Here is an 18,116-nt window from a genome sequence, read left to right on the forward strand (position 1 = left end):
AACTCCACATTTCTCGTTCGCAGTATTGGATGAAGCCCAATTCCTTCCACGTGTGTATCACCTCATACAAGCTGCTGCTAAAGGACCACCAAGCTTTCCGAAGGAAGAGGTGGAAGTACCTAATACTGGACGAGGTCCAGCAGCTCAGGAACACTACTGAACGGCACTGGGAGGCCCTATTCAACCTCAAGAGGTCTGTGTCACGCGCGTTTGTGTTTAATAAATCAGAAACTAGCTTCACTTAACACTGGTTCTGTTGAGGGATGGCTAATTTAAGGGAATGCATCTCTGTTCATGAGCATGCTTCTATCACTGAATACAGGTGAATACAGATGTGTTGATATAATTGATGCATTAAAGATGATTAAAGTATTTGGTGTGTTAGATGGTGTATTTTTGCAGCAATAATACGCTGTGAGACTGGGTTGTATAGGAGATTGCGGGATTATATAAATTGATAAGTTGATTAAAAGTTTAATTGGGTGGTTAGAGCGAGAAAGAAGTCCAGAAAAAGGAGATACAATCTTAAAATTGGAGCGAGGCCTGTGAGGAAGCACTTCCTCACCCAATGGGTTGTGGAAATCTGGAACTCAACCATCCCTTAAAGAGCTGTTGAGGATAGGGGCCAATTGAAAAGTTACAAACCTTTGGTTGATAGATTTTTGTTGGAGAACTATAGACGAGGGTACATGGGTGGACGCCCTGAGTAGGGTTAATTCTTCCTCCTCTTGCTCCAGGCTTAGCCTGATACAATTTAAGGTTCTTCACAGAGCGCATATGACAGGGGCGAGGCTGAGCAGGTTCTTTGGGGTGGAAGACAGGTGTGTGAGGTGCTCGGGGAGCCCGGCAAATCACGCCCATACGTTCTGGGCGTTCCCGGCGCTGGATGGGTTCTGGAGGGGCGTTGCGAGGACGGTGTCTTAAGGTGATGAACACCCGGGTTAAGCCGAGCTGGGGGTTAGCACTATTTGGGGAATCGGACGAGCCGGGAGTGCAGGAGGCGAAAGAGGCCGGTATTCTGGCCTTTGCGTCCCTGGTAGCCCGGCGGAGGATTCTGCTACAGTGGAAGGATGCGAGGCCCCCAAGCGTGGAAGCCTGGGTCAGCGACATGGCAGGATTCATTAAATTGGAGAGGGTAAAGTTTGTCTTGAGAGGGTCTGTGCAAGGGTCTTTCAGGCAGTGGCAACCTTTCCTAGACTTTCTAGTGGAGCGTTAGGAGGTGGTCAGCAGCAGCAGCAACCCCGGGGTGGGGGAGGGGGCACTTTGTGTCTACTACTTTGTTTATTATCGCTTAATGGGGGTTTTGTATATTGGGGGAATTCGGGATGTAGTTGTAAGATGTTTATTTATGTGTTCTTTGTTTTTCTTTTTTATGTAAGGGGGGGGGGGGGGGTTTGTTGAAAAGATGTAAAAATGTGAATAAAAATATATTTTTTAAGAAACGAGTTACAGGACCAATGTGAGTAAACTGGGAATTAAGATGGAGATCAGCCATTATCTAATTGAAAAGAAGAACAGGCTTGGGGTGGATGGCCTCCTGTTCCTTGCTTCCTGAAATACACAAGCTTTATTGTCAGTTTGTTAGTGTGACGCAGAGCCATATAGACTAGAGAGTCCCAGGTTTTTAAAAACTCATTTGTGGGATGTGGCCGTCGCTGGCTAGGCCAGCATTTGATAGGTTCTGATAGAATATTTTTAATTCTGGTCAATTACATTTTTTGAATGACGATGGAATACAAATGGGTGAATTGTTCAGTCAACTGTTCCACTTTTTAGTCAGCAGCGCCTGCTTTTGATTGGAGCTCCCTTACAAAACACCCCAATGGAACTGTGGACTATGATGCACTTCCTGCTGCCTGGAATTTCCAGATCCTACCTGGATTTCCCGGTGAAGGTTGGCACGGATGAAAACCAAGACTATTGCCACAAATTGGTGATCAGAATGCACCGGGTAAGTGCAACTGCTGGTTTAATTTGGATGAGAAAATGGCAGGGTGGGCCGGGGTCTTGTCAGAAAATCCGACTGGAATTTCCTGGCATTCCAGCATTCGGTGTCTCGAAGCAGTCAGCTGTGGGCTCGTGCCCATGACTTGGGACTGGCTGAAAAAGTGGCAAGTGGTAACGGTGTATTTCTCTCGTGGGAGGGACTACACTGTGACCTGCTGCATTTTCTAGAATCCGGTTCAGGACTTCACGAGTTTTAGAAGAGATTGTGTGTCTTTCACTTTGGTCAATACAATGTACATTGCACAAAGTGACTAAGAGAGTGAGACTGGTTGCTGTAGTAGGACATATGCCTTCCCTTGACACAGGAATCATCAAACTCAAAGAGAAATGGTTGCCTTTATTGGCATGGTTACTCCACACAATGCAGTGATTGAATGCAGTACATTTATGCAGTACTAAGCCAACATACAGACATTGACCAATTTCTGCATGTTTTTGTTCTTTCCTGTAAAAGTAATTTCACACACGAGCATCCATTATAAAATGCATTTCATCTCGGGTTGCTTGCTGTTTCTGAAACCATGCTAATGACATCCCTCCCTCTCATTCACTCTCTCTGTCTGCGCCCCCCCCCCCCCGCCCCCCATTGTCCTTGTAAAACGTGTAGCAACATTTGCAGCAAGTTTGTCAGCATTAAATAATTAAATCTGCACTTTGTCTTTGATTTACATTGTTAATTGCAAACACTAAAATGTGTGTCGAATTGAAAAGTCCCTGTCTCTGCACCTTCAGATGATTCAACCATTCATCTTACGACGATCAAAGCGGGATGTGGAGAAACAGCTGCCGAAGAAATATGAGCACATTCTGAAATGTTGCCTATCAAAGAGGCAGAAAATCATGTACGAAGATGTCATGTTCCAACCTGGGTAAGTAGTATCTTTCAAAATGATGCAAAATTGATGATGCTTACAAAACGGTCTTTATTCTGTGTTGCTTTAGGGTGTCTGAATCTGAGCTGAGTTGTAATGTTTTGCATTTTCCTGCCTAACCTCCTTCATTTAGGACTCCTTAGGCCATGGATTCCCTCCTGCTCACCTCTCCAATTTTTGTCTGGAGCTTTAGAGTCAAGTGAGGGTCTGGTTGCAGCTCATCCAACTGACCATTCCGGTCTGAGTTTAGGGACTCTTATCGGTAGACTATTAATTTAAAACAAAAGATTTAGAGTACCCAATTCTTTTTTTATTCCATTTAAGGGGCAATTTAGCGTGGCCAATCCATCCACCCTGCACATCTTTGGATTGTGGGGGTGAGACCCACGCAAACACGAGGAGAATGTACAAACTCCACACGGACAGTGACCTGAGGCCGGGATCGAACCTGGGTCCTCGGTGCCGTGAGGCAGCTGTGCTAACCACTGCGCCACCGTGCCGCCCTAATCGATAAGTCTATCAAGACATGTTGGGCATTTGAGTCGAAATTGACACTCTCCCAGCCAATTAAGGGGGCAATTTAATGTGCCCAATCCACCTATCCTGCACATCTTTTGGTTTGTGGGGGCGAAACCCACGCAGACACTGGGAGAATGTGCAAACTCCACAAGGACAGTGATCCAGAGCCGGGATCGAACCTGGGACCTTGGCACCGTGAGGTGGTAGTGCTCACCACTGCGCCACCGTGCTGCCCTGAACCTTGGCTATCATATGTCAACTTTGATAGACAGAGATAACAATGCTGGCTGAGGAATCTATCCACTTTTCTGTTTTGGGTCGCTAGTTTCTGGTTATATGCTGATTTTAAAATCTCCTCTAATCAACAGCACAATAGAAGCCCTGAGGTCTCGCCATTTTGTTAGTGTTCTTAACCTCCTGATGCAGCTGAGAAGGATATGTAATCATCCGAACCTGAAGTGCCCCAGGTCTGTCTGTTCAGCCTATGTGTTCCGAGCACTGCAGTACACAATTGCTTCGATAGTGTTGAAAGTGCTTGAATATGACCCTTGGAAGGTGAGTGCTGGAAGATTATTTTGCTTTCACTTGTCCTTGGTTGTCAGTAGGTGTCTCAAGATAACCGCCCGCTTTTCTTCCTCTTTAAGAACGTTGACTTGTCTGCCTTCAATCTGACTGGAATCGAAAATAAACTGTCTCGATACGAGACTGATACGGTCATTCCCAAACGGAAAGTGACGAGGAAACTCATTGAGGAAATCTACTACTCGCCAGATCTTCCACCTCGACCCAGACCGGTTAAAGTGAAAGTCAGCAAGTAGGTGGCTGCCTTCATTTTTATATCTTGTCTTTTTATCTAGAGGCCTAGAACTAAAGGGATAGAAGTTCTGCTTGAGCGATACAAAGCCCGAGTTAGACCGCACCAGGATTAGTGTGCACTTATCTTGTGAGCTGGGAGAGTTTTCTTTTTTGTTTTGTGAAAGTTGTATCCACCAAGTCAGATGGTTTGATTAAATGCATTAGTTATAATTGATGGAATTATTCCCACTTAACCAAGTAACTAGCACCCAAGTATCAACCTTAAGAACTTATTCACAAAAATCATGATCAACGCTTTGGAATGCTCGGGTAGTGGAGCTAAAAGTCCTTTAATTTTCCAATGAACGTGATAGGGTGGGCAGTGGTAACTTTTGGATTTTTTTTTTTAATTTAGAGTATCCAATTATTTTTTTCCAATTAAGGGGCAATTTAGTGTGGCCAATCCACCTACTCTGCAGATCTTTGGGTTGTGGGGGAGAGACCCATGCAGACACGGAAGAATGTGCAAACCTCACACAGACAGTGACCCAGAGCCGGGATCGAACCTGGGTCCTCAGTGCCGTGAGGCAGCAGTGCTAACCGCTGTGCCACCGTGCTGCCTGGTAACTTTTTTTTAATGGACCAAATGAACACCACCTCTATATCTATCTTCTGATCTGAGCAGTTGTCCTAGCTGAATCTCTTGAAAGTTCAAAATAGCATGTCAAACATTTCATAGTGTGTCCGTCCTCTGACTTGCATGTTAAATACGGCAAGTTATTTATATAGTAATGGGGACGCTGTAACCATATAGTTATGAGGACGTTACCAGTGCAGTAGATAACGGGGAGCCAATGGATGTGGTATATCTGGATTTCCAGAAAGCTTTTGACAAGGTGCCACACAAAAGGTTGCTGCATAAACTAAAGATGCATGGCATTGAGGGTAAATTGGTAGCATGGGTAGAGGATTGGTTAACTAACAGAAAGCAGAGAGTGGGGATAAATGGGTGTTTCTCTGGTTGGCAACCTGTAACTAGTGGGGTCCCTCAAGGATCAGTGTTGGGCCCGCAGTTGTTCACAATTTACATAGACGATTTGGAGTTGGGGACCAAGTGCAATGTGTCAAAGTTTGCAGACGACACTAAGATGAGTGGTGAAGCAAAAAGTGCAGAGGATACCGGAAGTCTGCAGAAGGATTTGGATAGGTTAGGTGAATGGGCTAGGGTCTGGCAGATGGAATTCAATGTTGCCAAGTGTGAGGCTATCCATTTTGGGAGGAATAACAGCAGAATGGATTATTATTTAAACGGTAAGATGTTAAAACATGCTGCTGTGCAGAGGGACCTGGGTGTGCTGGTGCACGAGTCGCAAAAAGTTGGTGTGCAGGTGCAACAGGTGATTAAGAAGGCTAATCGAGTTTTGTCTTTCATTGCTAGAGGGATGGAGTTCAAGATTAGTGAGGTTATGCTGCAATTGTATAGGGTGTTGGTGAGGCTGCATCTGGAGTATTGTGTTCAGTTTTGGTCTCCTTGCCTGAGAAAGGACATATTGGAGGGAGTGCAGAGGAGATTCACTAGGTTGATCCCAGAGTTGAGGGGATTAGATTATGACGAGAGGTTGAGTAGACTGGGACTGTACTCGTTGGAATTTAGAAGGATGAGGGGGGATCTTATAGAAACATATAAAATTATGAAGGGAATAGATAGGATAGATGCGGGCAGGTTGTTTCCACTGGTCGGGGAAAGCAGAACTAGGGGGCATAGCCTCAAAATAAGGGGAGGTAGATTTAGGACTGAGTTTAGGAGGAACTTCTTCACCCAAAGGGTTGTGAATCTCTGGAATTCCTTGCCCAGTGAAGCAGTTGAGGCTCCTTCTTTAAACATTTTTAAGAAAAAGATAGATGCCTTTCTAAAGAATAAAGGGATTCGGGGATATGGTGTACAGGCCGGAGAGTGGAGCTGAGTCCACAAAGATCAGCCATGATCTCATTGAATGGTGGAGCAGGCTCGAGGGGCCAGATGGCCTACTCCTGTTCCTAGTTCTTATGTTCTTATGTCACCACTGACAGTATTTCTAAAAACACATTGGAAACATAACTTGTGTAGAACTTGACTCCTTTACCACCAGTCAGTGTGCCTTGTTTCTGTGCTTTTTAAGGCAACCCAAAATCCTTTCTCTTGTCTTCATTGCTTTTGCAGCCTGAGGCTAAGAGGGCAGCCCAGCTGTTAACCAGCGTTGGGACAGGAATAGACCATTCAGCCCCTCAAGCCTGTTCCACCATTTAGTTAGATCATCGACGAATGGTCTACTCCTGCCTCTGCTCTATATCCCTTGATGCCATTACCCCCAAAAATAGTCTCAATCTCAGTTTTGAAATTTTAAAATTGACGCCCCCTTTTTGGGGAACAGAGTTCTAGATTTCCTCTGACTTTGTGTGAAGAGTGCTTCCTGAATGGCCAGGCTCTAATGGTAAAGTTATGCCCCCTTGCTCTGGACTACCCCTACCTGAAGAAATAGTTTTCCTCTCTGTCAGTTCAAATCCTTTAATCATTTTAAACACTTCAGTTAGGTCAACATATAATCATCTATTCTCGAGCAAATACAAGCTTATTTATTATGTTCAGAAATACATAGAACATACAGTGCAGAAGGAGGCCATTCGGCCCATCGAGTCTGCACCGACCCACTTAAGCTCTCACTTCCACCCTATCCCCACAACCCAATAACCCCTCCTAACATTTTGCACACTAAGGGCAATTTAGCTTGGTCAATCCACCTAACCTGCACGTCTTAGGACTGTGGGAGGAAACCAGAGCACCCGGAGGAAACCCACGCAGACACTGGGAGAACGTGCAGACTCCGCACAGACATTGACCCAGCGGGGAATCGAACCCGGGATCCTGGTGCTGTGAAGCCACAGTGCTAGTCACTTGTGCTACCTATATATCCTTATAATATAAGCTTTTTAGCCCTGGTGTATTGGTTGGTGAATCTGCACTGTGGTCCCTTTTAAGACCAATGCACCGTTCCTCAATGCGGTTCATAGATTCCCTACAGTGCAGAAGGAGGCCATTAAGTCTGCACAGACCATCCGAAAGAGCATCCTACCTAAACCCATTCCCGCGCCCTATCCCCATGACCCTACCTAATCGCTGGACACGAAAGGGCAATTTATCATGGCCGATCCACCTGATCTACACATCTTTGGACTGTGGGAGGAAACCGGAGCACCCGGAGGAAACCCACGCAGACGCGGGGAGAACGTGCAAACTCCACACAGACAGTCACCCAAGACATGATTAAAGCCAGGTCCCTGGAGCTGTGAGGCAGCAGTGCTAACCACTGTGCCACTCCGTTCCCAGAATCTAATTACATACTCCCAGATGCGGTCTAAGCAGAGATCTTTACACAGCTGTAACACAACATTCAGCCCTCTTGAGATAAAAGCCAACATCCAAACCCACAACTGCTACCACTAGATGCAGCAGATACCTGGGAACACCACCACCTGGAGGTTCCCCTCCAAGTCACTCACCATTCTGACTTGGAAATATATTGCAGTTCCTTTACTGTTCAAACCCTAGAAGTTCCTCCCTAACAGCACTGTTGGTGTATCTACACCTCCGGACTGCAGCAGTTGAAGAAGGCAGCTCACCACCGCCTTCTCAGGGGCAACTAGAGATAGGCAATAAATACTGGCCCGGCCAATGACGGCCACATCCCGTAAATTAATTGAAAAAAAACATTTGCCTTTTAATTATTTTTTGTACCTATCCACTGTCTGTTATCGAAAGGTGCTATTTTGTTCAATGCAACATCAACAATAAAAAAAAAAGATAATTTATACAGCACCTTTTTAACCTCGGGATTGATGCTTGACAGACAATGAAGTACTTTTTGAAGTATAGTAGGAAACGTCCCACAAACAGCAGTAAGATAATTACCAGATAATAGTTTTAGTGCTGTTGGTTGAGGGATAAATATATAGAGAACTCCCCCGCTCCTCTTCAAATAGTGCCGTGAATCTTTAGTGTTTACCACCACTTGTCAAGGGCAGGAAGGGTTGGGCAACTAATGCTGGCTTTTACCAACGATACTCCCATCCCATGAAAGAATATTTTTAAAGAAATATCCACTTGAGAGAGCAAGTGGGTCTGCACATTAACTTCTCATCAGCCTAGACTGCGTACTGTAGTCACTGAAATGAGATTAGGAAACAGCATGACCTCCTCTCTCTTACAAATCTGGGTTCAATTCCGGCCTCTGGTGACCGCGTGGAGTCTGCACGTTCTCCCCGTGTGTGCGTGGGTTTCCTCCAGGTGCTCCGCTTTCCTCCCACAGTCCACAGATGTGCAGGTTAGGTGGATTGGCCACGCTAAAATTGCCTCTTGGTCAGCGATGTACAGGTTAGGGTGACGGGGTTAGGGAAGGGAAGTGGGACCAGGGAGGGTGCTCGTTCAGAGGATCACTGCAGACTCGATGGGCCAAATGGACTCCTTCCGCCCTGTAGGAGTTCTACGGTTCGTATGATGCTTGCAATATATTGGCCTGTTTTGCCCCCAACCAGAGTTAATGCACTCAATTCCCAAAATAAGCATGATCCTAATGTTTATGATTTTTGCTCTTCAAATAAATGCCAAGGTTGTTCCAGCCTGTGCAGTATGGACAAAAGCCAGATGATCGGACGGTTGTGGTCGTTGGTACTCAGCCTCAGCGTGCACCCAGCACAACGTCAGCCGCTGCAACCCATCAAGGCCAAGTACGTGGCAAGTCTTCAGCTGTGGCAGTGCCCGCTTCTCAGGTTATGACTTCTGCCCAGGGTAAGTAACAACTCCTTTCCATTTAAATGAAGTAGTGCAACGAGGTTTATGGGTCAGCACTGGAGTTTCGTGCCCAGCTACTGTTCCGTTGTCAACACAACATCTTCCCCCTAATTTGTACTTGAAATCTTGGGGCAGTAATTTTGACTAAAGATGAGAGTATACTGAAATTTACCAGGCTGAAGGCTGCATTAGTCTAAAGTGTCTAGTCTGATTAACATCTGTTGATCAACAATTTTTAATCAGATTGTATTTATCAGGGTGACACCTGTCTACTTGTAAGGACTCAACCAAGTGTGTATAATTTATTTTTTAAATTTAGAGTATCCAGTTCATTGTTTCCAGTTAAGGGGCAATTTAGCGTGGCCAATCCACCGACCCGGCACATCTTTGGGTTGTGGGGGCGAAACCCACCCAAACACTGTGAGAATGTGCAAACTCCACACGGGCAGTGACCCAGAGCCGGGATCGAACCTGGGACCTCGGTGCCGCGAAGCAGCAGTGCTAACCACTGTGCTCCCGTGCTGCCACTCAAGTGTGTATAATTTAAGGATGATTTAATGCTGTATTCTCCCCTGGTAAATCTGGTCTTCTCTGAAATCTGTTAGTACTTTAGGATGTTTATTGCCCTGTAAAATCTTCACAATTGCAATGTAGCACTTAAGTGTCTTAAGTTTTTTAAAATTTAGAAACACAAAAAAGTTATTGGCTAGTTCCTGATAGTGGTGACTGACATGCCGTTTCACCGATTGTGTCGCCATAGCCAGTCAGTCTTAACATGAAAGACCAGACGCTATTGTCAGACTATTCAACTGTGGGGCATACCAATCCTGTCATCACCTAGTGGCTGCATTCATTTTTGCTGGGGAGACAGGGACATAGTAATAATGTCACTGGACTAGAAACCTAGACCCTCTGGCTAATGCTCTGGGGAAATGCAGGGATTTAAATTTAGTTACTAATTCTAGAATCCTCCTCCAGGTTGAATGTCACTTGGAATAAGCACTGAGGATGGGTGGGTACAGAATGCACTCTTGAGTGCGGGACTTCAATGCCCATCACTAAGAGTCCATCACTGTTGACCGAGCTGGCTCAGTTCCTACAGGACTTAACTGCTACACTGGGTCTGTAGCAGGTGGTGTAGGAAGCGCAGAGGGAAAGCCCTATTTGACCTTAGCCTCACCAACCTTCCTGCTGCAGATGCATCTGTTCAAGATGGTTTCAGTGGAGCAACCATCTTACAGTCCTTGTGGCGATGAAGTCCTGTCTTCACATTGAGGATACCCTCTTACCGTGTTGTGTGGCACTACCATGTTAAATGGGCGAAGGTTTGAACAGATCTAGCAACTCGAGAACTGGGAATTGTACTCGACCACAATCTGTAACTTAAGGTCTGGGCATTTCCCCCACTCTGCCGGGGGATCAAGTCGGGGGATCCACCCTGGTTCAATGAAGTGTGTCGGGGAGGGCATGCCAGGAGCAGCACCAAGCATATCTAAAAATGAGAGGTCAACCTGGTGAAGTTACAACACAGGACTACTTGCATGCCAAACAACATGGGCAGCAAGTGACAGAGCTAACCAACGCATCAGATCAAAGCTACGAAGTCCTGCCACATCCAGCTTTGAATGGTGGTGGACAATTTAAAAAACTTAACTGGAGGAGGAAACTCCGCAAGTACCCCATCTTCAATGATGGGGGAGTCCAGCACACTAGTGCAAAAGACTAGGCTGAAGCTTTTTCATCAATTATCAGCCTGAGGTGCCGAGGGGATGATCCATCTCGGTCTCCTCCGGAGGTCCCCAGCATCACAGATGTCAGTCTTCAGCCAATTTGATTCATTCCACATCATATCATGAAATGGCTGAAGGCAGTGGATACTGCAAAGGCTATGGCCCCTGACAATACTCTGGCAATGGTACTGAAGACTTGTGCTCCAGAACTTGCTGCACCCCTAGCCAAGCTGTTCCAGTACAGCTACAACACTGGCATCTACCCAGCAATGTGGAAAACTGCCCGGGTATGTTTTATTCACAAAAAGCAGGACAAATCGAACCAGCCAATTACTGCTCAATCAGTCTATTCACAATTATTTGGGGCTGGTTTAGCACAGTGGGCTAAGACAGCTGGCTTGTAAAGCAGAACAAGACCAGCAGCGCGGGTTCAATTCCCGTTCCAGCCTCCCCGAAAAGGCGCCGGAATGTAGCGACTAGGGGCTTTTCACAGTAACTTCATTTGAAGCCTACTTGTGACAATAAGCGATTATTATTATATAATCAGTAAAGTGATGGAAGGGGTCGCCGACAGTGTTAGCAAGCAGCACTTAGAGGCAGCACGGCGGCACAGTGGTTAGCACTGCTCCCTCACGGCGTTGAGTATCCAGGTTTGACCCCGGGTCATCGTCCGTGTGGAGTTTGCACATTCTCCCTGTGTCTGCGTGGGTCTCACCCCCCAAAACCCCAAAAGATGTACAGGGTAGGTGAATTGGCCACCCTAAATTGCCCCTTAATTGGAAGGAAAAGAATTGGGTACTCTTAAATTTATTTTATGAAAAAAAAAGAAAAAGCAACAGCCCTTGGCAATAACCTGCTCACGGATGCTCAGTTGGGTTCTGCTAGGGTCATCGACATAGATATATAGACATCGAATTTACAGTGCAGAAGGAGGCCATTCAGCCCATCGAGTCAGCACCGGAAAGACCACCCTACCCAAGCCCACACCTCCACCCTATCCCCATAACCCAGTAACCCCACCTAACCTTTTTGGACACTAAGGGCAATTTATCAGGGCTATTCCACCTAACCTGCACATCTTTGGACTGTGGGAGGAAACCGGAGCACCCGGAGGATCCCACGCAGACACTGGGAGAACGTGCAGACTCCGCACAGACAGTGACCCAAGCCGGGAATCTAACCTGCGACCCTGGAGCTGTGAAACAACTGTGCTAACCACCGTGCTACCATGCTGCCAGTTCCTGACCTCATTACAGCCTTGGTTCAAACATGGACTAAAGAGCTGAACTCGTGAGTTGAGAGTGACTGCCCTTGACATCAAGGCAGCATTTGACTGTGAACAACATCGAAGAGCCCTAGCAAGACTGGAGTCAACGAGAATCAGGAAAATCTGTTGGGATTGATCCTCCAATTGAGCAGCATTCCTAATCCCCTCCAAATGAAGTTGGAAGAAGTAGCTGGTCTCGAAACACCGAAGGGGCTGGTTTAGCACAGGGCTAAAGAGCTGGGGCACGATTCTCCACTCCCACGCCGGTTGGGAGAATCGCCTGGGCCGCCGAAATTTCCGGGGACGTCGGTCCGACGCCCTCCCGCGATTCTCCGAAGCGGCGGGAACGGGCCGGTCGAGTTTCGCAGGCCGGAGAATCGCCGGAGATACCCAAAATGGCGATTCTCGGGCACCCCTGCAATTCTGAGGCCCGGATGGGCCGAGCGGCCAGGCCAAAACGGCGGGTTTCCCCCGGCGCCGTCCACACCTGGTCGCTGCAGTCGTGGGCGGTGCGTGAACGCTGGGGGGGCGGCCTGTGGGGGGGCTAGGGGGGATCCTGCACCGGGCTTCACCTTGAATGTGGGGTGGCCCGCGATCGGTGCCCACCGATCGTCGGGCCGTCCTCTCTGAAGGAGGACCTCCTTCCTTCCGCGGCCCCGCAAGATCCGTCCCCCATCTTCTTGCGGGGCGGATTTGGACAGGACGGCAACCACGCATGCGCGGATCACGTCCTTTATGCGGCACCGCTTTTACGCGGCCGACAAGGCCTGGCGCGGGTAGATGACGTGGCCCCGATACTGGCCCATTGTCAGGGCCTGAATCGGTCGGGACCGGGGCCGTTCCGTGCCGTCGTGAACCTCGACGGCGTTCACGACGGCGCGGCCACTTCGGCGTGGGGGTGGAGAATCCCACCCCTGGCTTTTAAAGCAGACCAAGGCAGGCCAGCAGCACGGTTCAATTCCCGTACCAGCCTCCCCGAACAGACGCCGGAATGTGCCGACTAGGGGCTTTTCACAGTAACTTCATTTGAAGCCCGCTTGTGACAATAAGCGATTTTCATTTCATTTCAATGGTGTTTTTAAATTGGAGGGTGGCCGTGCCTGCCCGTAATTGGTTGTTCCGAATGTTTTTACATGAGCTTAAGAGTTTATCAACTGTAGTGGGGGGAAACTTTAAATTGTATGTAGAACATGAATATTGCATCATGCTGTCCACAATATTAACAGCATGGGTTTTGGCTTAAGCAGAGCTTGAACACTAACCGAAAAATCATCTGAAGCAAATGTTTTCCTTGTTTCCTCAGCTATTGGTAACATGTTAAATTCATAGGTACAGTTCTTAGGAAAGAAACAATTTTAAACCACCAATATTTACGTTTCAGCAAGGGCAGGGTAAGTATTTGTTCTGGTGGAATTTGCAGAGAGGTTTTTAAATTTTCTTGTACGAGAGAGTGGGGAGCATGTGCTGAATTTCAGATTGCAGCACTTGCTCATCTGATAGTAATCCTAATGGTCCCTGCATCGTCCTGAACATGAAAGCAAGAGCTGACCATTTAATCCCTCGAGCTTATTCGGCCATCTTGTAAAGAGACTGTGGCTGGTCTGAAACCCAACTTCATGTTGTTGCTTTGTCCCATATCCCTTAATATCTTGGTTAACAAAAATCTTATTGGTCTTAAAATTGGTCATCGATCCAACGCCAGTTGTCATTTCTGGAAGAGAGCCCAAACGTCTACCACCTTTCAAATGAAGAAATGTTTCCTACTTTCATTTCTGAACGGCCTGGCTTTGTTTTTACTCGACACCCCAACTTGTCAATATAGTTTATTACAATCTCTCCTCTTTGTTCATCTTAATATCTTGAAAATCTAGATTAAATTACTTAACCTCTCGAAATGCAAACCTAGTTTTTGCAATTACTAGTTTGATGTTAAAGGTCATTGATTTAGCCGATCCTGCAGCCTTTGTTTGGCGTTGCTGCTGTCTTTGAGTACCTTGAAGAAATATTCATTCATTCATTCATCGGTACTTTGCCCAAAGGCAGGTCCTAGGCACGTTGCCTGCTGGTGCTTTGTCCTGAGAGCTCTATTCAAGGCAGTTTTTGTCACTGGTGTTTTGCCATTGCCTTCCACTTTCTGGAATAGGACAAAGAGACATGTCCGAAGCCCACCTCGGCTCTAATGGGAATCAAACTGGCGCAATTGGCATTATTCTGAACCACATACTCGCTATCCAGCCAACTGGGCTAACCGGCCCCTTTCAAGAATACCGTTGAGGCATTAAAAAAACCTTGTTTCCTTTTGAACACTTTTAAAAAACAAAAAAAAATTTTAAAAAATTTGTATAAAAGAAATTGGGTTATGCTGGTGGGGGGGGAAAGAAAGGCTGTTTAACTGAAATCTGCAGGATTGGGTCTGTCCAGAGATGATGAGCCCTGGGCTGTAGCAACACAACCATTTCGCTACTTGTACAAGAAAGGGTCCTAAATGCCTAGCAGTGGAGTCAGTCGGGTCACACATTAACTCCAACGTCTGGGCTGCCATTGGGAGTGCAGGTTACAGTCACCAGCCTTGCCTCTGGTTTGCACAGCTTTGTTTGTTCTCGAAGGACTAATCTCTCAAGCAGAAGAATGAGCTTCTAAGGACATAAGAATGTAAGAAATAGGAGCCGGTGTAGACTACTTGGCCCTTCCAATCTGCTCTGCCATTTATTAAAGCTCTGTTTAAATGTCTTTCTCTACTCCACTTATCCACACTTATCCCCAGATCCCTTGATCCCCTTAGTATCCAAAAATGTATTGACCTCTGCCTTGAATACATTCGATGACTGAGCTTCCACAGTTTTTTTGTGATAGAATTCCAAAGATTCACAATCCTCCCCGCTTATCCAGAGATTGATTCACAAAGCTATTGTGAAATACATAAATGCATTGCGCAAGCTGAGCCTCCCCGGCCATACTTTCTCATCTTTCTTATTATGTGGTTACGATATGTGACAAATTTTTGCTTTTCCTCGTTTGAGATGTGGTAATCAATTACCACCATTCCAAAGAGCATTAAAACCTACGGAAGTGACAAAAGTGTTCAGTCACTGTAACTCTGGCTGTATTTAAGACACTTCCTGGGCTGTCTGAAACTTCTTGCGCTCATTCATGTTTCTGGTTGTTGGCCAAAGTTATTTTCTAATGTATTAATAAGAAAGAAAGACTTGCACTGGATGATGACCTCTGCACACTCAAAAGCGCTTCACGACCAGTGAAGTTTTTTATTTTCACGGTCAGTCACTTGGAGGAAAGCTAGGCGGCCAATTTGAGAAAAGCAAGCTCCCGCAAAAAGCATAAAAAATAAATGAGCGGATCATTAGTTTTAGGTGTTGGCTGAGGGATTAAAAAATAGGCTGGGACATCAGGGGGAACTCTCCTCTTCTTCGGCAGAGTGTCATGGGATCTTTTGCATCTACCTGAGAGGGCAGACTCAGCCTCAGTCAACCTCCCGTCTGAAAGGTGACACCGCTGTTAGTGCAGCATTCCCTCAGTACTGCGCTGAGCGTGTCTGTCTGGATTATGTGCTCAAGTGCCTGGAGTGGGTCTTGAACCTACAGCCTTCTGACTCGGGCGAGAGTGCTACTCCTTAGCTGGAGCTGAAACAAAATGCTATTTGGAGTGGAGTATACAGTTTAAAAAACTTTGATACGAAACAGAGGACTTATGAGTTGCGTATATTGTGCCGACTCGAAGAAATAGCTGGTTAGTTTCAGTAACCGGGTGAGTATGCCTTGAATTGTAATCACTGTCATCCTAAGTTTTTTTGGGGGAGGTATGGTGAGTTTGCAAAGAGTGAAATGTGAATATATTTTGATGAAAGTATCTCGTTATTGGCCAGCACAAACCAACCGCTTGTCATTTGCAGCAGCGACTCCGTTTCAGATGGCTCAGACTTCTGCCAGCGCACCAGGACAGCAGCAGGCGGTGACCAGCACCATCGCCTCTAGCACAGCCAGCCCAGCCCTGGGCAGCACAGCCGGCCTGGTCACCCAGCAGGGACAGGCCGTTTCCCAGGCCTCGCACTCAGGTCAGGCCCAGCAACAGGCCTCCTCCGCTCACACCACCCCGACAACCAATGTGCTGCATCAGAGGCTGGTGCTGACCTCACAGGCCCAGGCACGATTGCCTAGTAAGTGGCCTCGCAAATATTGCCTAATTCTCCCCCTTATTACTGTTGCATGACTCACTCATTTCTCGCTGGCGGTGGCTGTCCCCTCACGAGCAGCCAAGTTTCCAACCTTTTTTTTTCTCCAAATTCTCTTTTGCTGCCCTGTTTATGCAAATCTCTTTGTTGGTAAGGGACTAATTCACCTGCTGATATTTCTTTAGACAAGCTCTGGCCATGCTGGCTAATGAACCAAACACTGTCCTTTGCTTCACTTTTGTATGTATGTTGCCTTCTAGCATGTCTTTCCGATATTGAGTACTTACTTACCTGATGATATATTTATCCTCTAGATAATGCACTGCCTTTACAAAAGCTGCTTAATTTTTTTCAAAGTTGCAGGTCTTGAAGAATTATGACTAGGCACTTCAAAGATTTAGGTGATGTTGATGTAGAATGATTATTAGTCAGCTGGTTTTCCTAACTTGAGTTGCATCAAATTCTATGGCAGTATTGCTTAAACGTGTATGTGCCAGTGCTTCACTTTTATATTAATCAGTCATCTAATATTGCCCTGTGTTAATGTTGTTGCCTCATATCCTGTGTGTGCGTTCAGACCCACAATTGGAATCTACATCTCAGTTGTCAAGAGGTTATACTGCAAAATACTTTTATTAAGAGCAAGTTGGGAATGGGGGAAGTAATATTGCCAGTCTCGTATCTGGTCCTCACTGTCAGCAGTGCCAAGTTCCTTTTCCCTGTTGCAACTTAAGTGAAGCTGGGAAAGATTTCCCAAACACCTTTGTTAAAAGCAACTTTATACAAGTTCAGAAATCCACCCAAACAACTGTGCCCAAGTATTACTTTGTTATTGTGCACAAGATTCAGGATTTTTACTTGCGGCATTTGCAGCCTTTATGAATAGCAGCCAAAGTTTGATATATGTTAGGGGTTTGATACTGTTGCTGTCTTCCAGCTGAATGTAGTAAAGTTAACTGACGGTGTATGTGAGACGGGTCCGAGAGGTAAATTGTCCCTTGCATGTTTCAAGGGGTGGAAGCACTGATAACAGATGGCAGGAGTTTAATAAACCTCAGCAGAGACTCTGGCCCGTTTTTGCTTTTCCTATTTGCAGATGCTCTTGGAAAGGCAGTGTAAAAATGCACCTCACTTTCATAACACTGATAACAGGGTGTCATTTAAGCAATTACATGCAGCTGATAACAAGTCTGATACCACCCTCCGACAGCATTGCAATGTGGCTGCTGCTTTTGGAATTTCTTGTCAGCTCCCATCAACTTAATTCATAGAAATCTACCAAGTGCCTCAAATAACAATTAGCAATGAAATGGGCAAAAAGGATTTTTAAACTGCGGAAAAAATGCATTGAGGTTTATCCAAAATTAGTCAACACTGGGTGGGGTGAGGGGGGAAAGGAATAGAGAAAAACCTCGTTCGAGGAATAAGTGCTTTGCTTACACATAATCTGATTCTACCTTTTAACATCTTGGCAAAGCTTATGCTGGGCCAGACAATATCCAAAGGGTTTTCTCAATTTCGGTAGTGTGGTAGTATAGTGGTTTTGTCATTGAACTATCGTGGACTAATGATCAGAAAAATAAATTCTAATCCCACCGCAATAGCTGGAGGATCTAAATTTGATGAATCAAATAAATTTGGAATAAAAAGTTGACCTCGGTAATGGTAGTGGATTTTTATTTAAAAATTGCGAACATCCTCGAGACAGGAAAATCTGCCCTCTTTACCTGATCTGGCTTCCGTGTGACTACCACTTTCTGGCGCAATTAGGGATGGGCAATTAGTGCTGCCTTTGCCAGCAATGCCGACATCTTGTGAATGAATATAAAAGAACACAAATGGACAAAGTGTCAACTGGGGAATGAACCATTATTGCTGTGAAAATTCTTGCCTTCATCAAGCATTTCCAAAATAT

At 46.0% G+C, this 18,116-nt stretch overlaps 1 protein-coding gene across 11 annotated transcripts in view; it reads left to right on the forward strand.

Moving 5' to 3' along the window:
- ep400 (E1A binding protein p400) overlaps positions 1-18,116 on the forward strand; it is a 211,536-nt gene that overhangs the window by 86,136 nt on the left and 107,284 nt on the right. For 9 of the 11 annotated variants that reach the window (XM_072466267.1, XM_072466655.1, XM_072466501.1 and 6 more), the window contains 7 exons: positions 24-193; positions 1,777-1,951; positions 2,740-2,876; positions 3,767-3,953; positions 4,043-4,212; positions 8,837-9,015; positions 15,896-16,186. In XM_072466267.1, the coding sequence (XP_072322368.1) occupies positions 24-193; positions 1,777-1,951; positions 2,740-2,876; positions 3,767-3,953; positions 4,043-4,212; positions 8,837-9,015; positions 15,896-16,186 (1,309 nt within the window). The remainder of the gene's footprint in view (positions 1-23; positions 194-1,776; positions 1,952-2,739; positions 2,877-3,766; positions 3,954-4,042; positions 4,213-8,836; positions 9,016-15,895; positions 16,187-18,116) is intronic. The other 2 variants (XM_072466577.1, XM_072466865.1) reach the window with 2 other exon arrangements.

Source organism: Scyliorhinus torazame, chromosome 1 (assembly GCF_047496885.1).
Source record: "Scyliorhinus torazame isolate Kashiwa2021f chromosome 1, sScyTor2.1, whole genome shotgun sequence".
In the NCBI taxonomy this organism is placed as follows: Eukaryota; Metazoa; Chordata; class Chondrichthyes; order Carcharhiniformes; family Scyliorhinidae; genus Scyliorhinus; species Scyliorhinus torazame.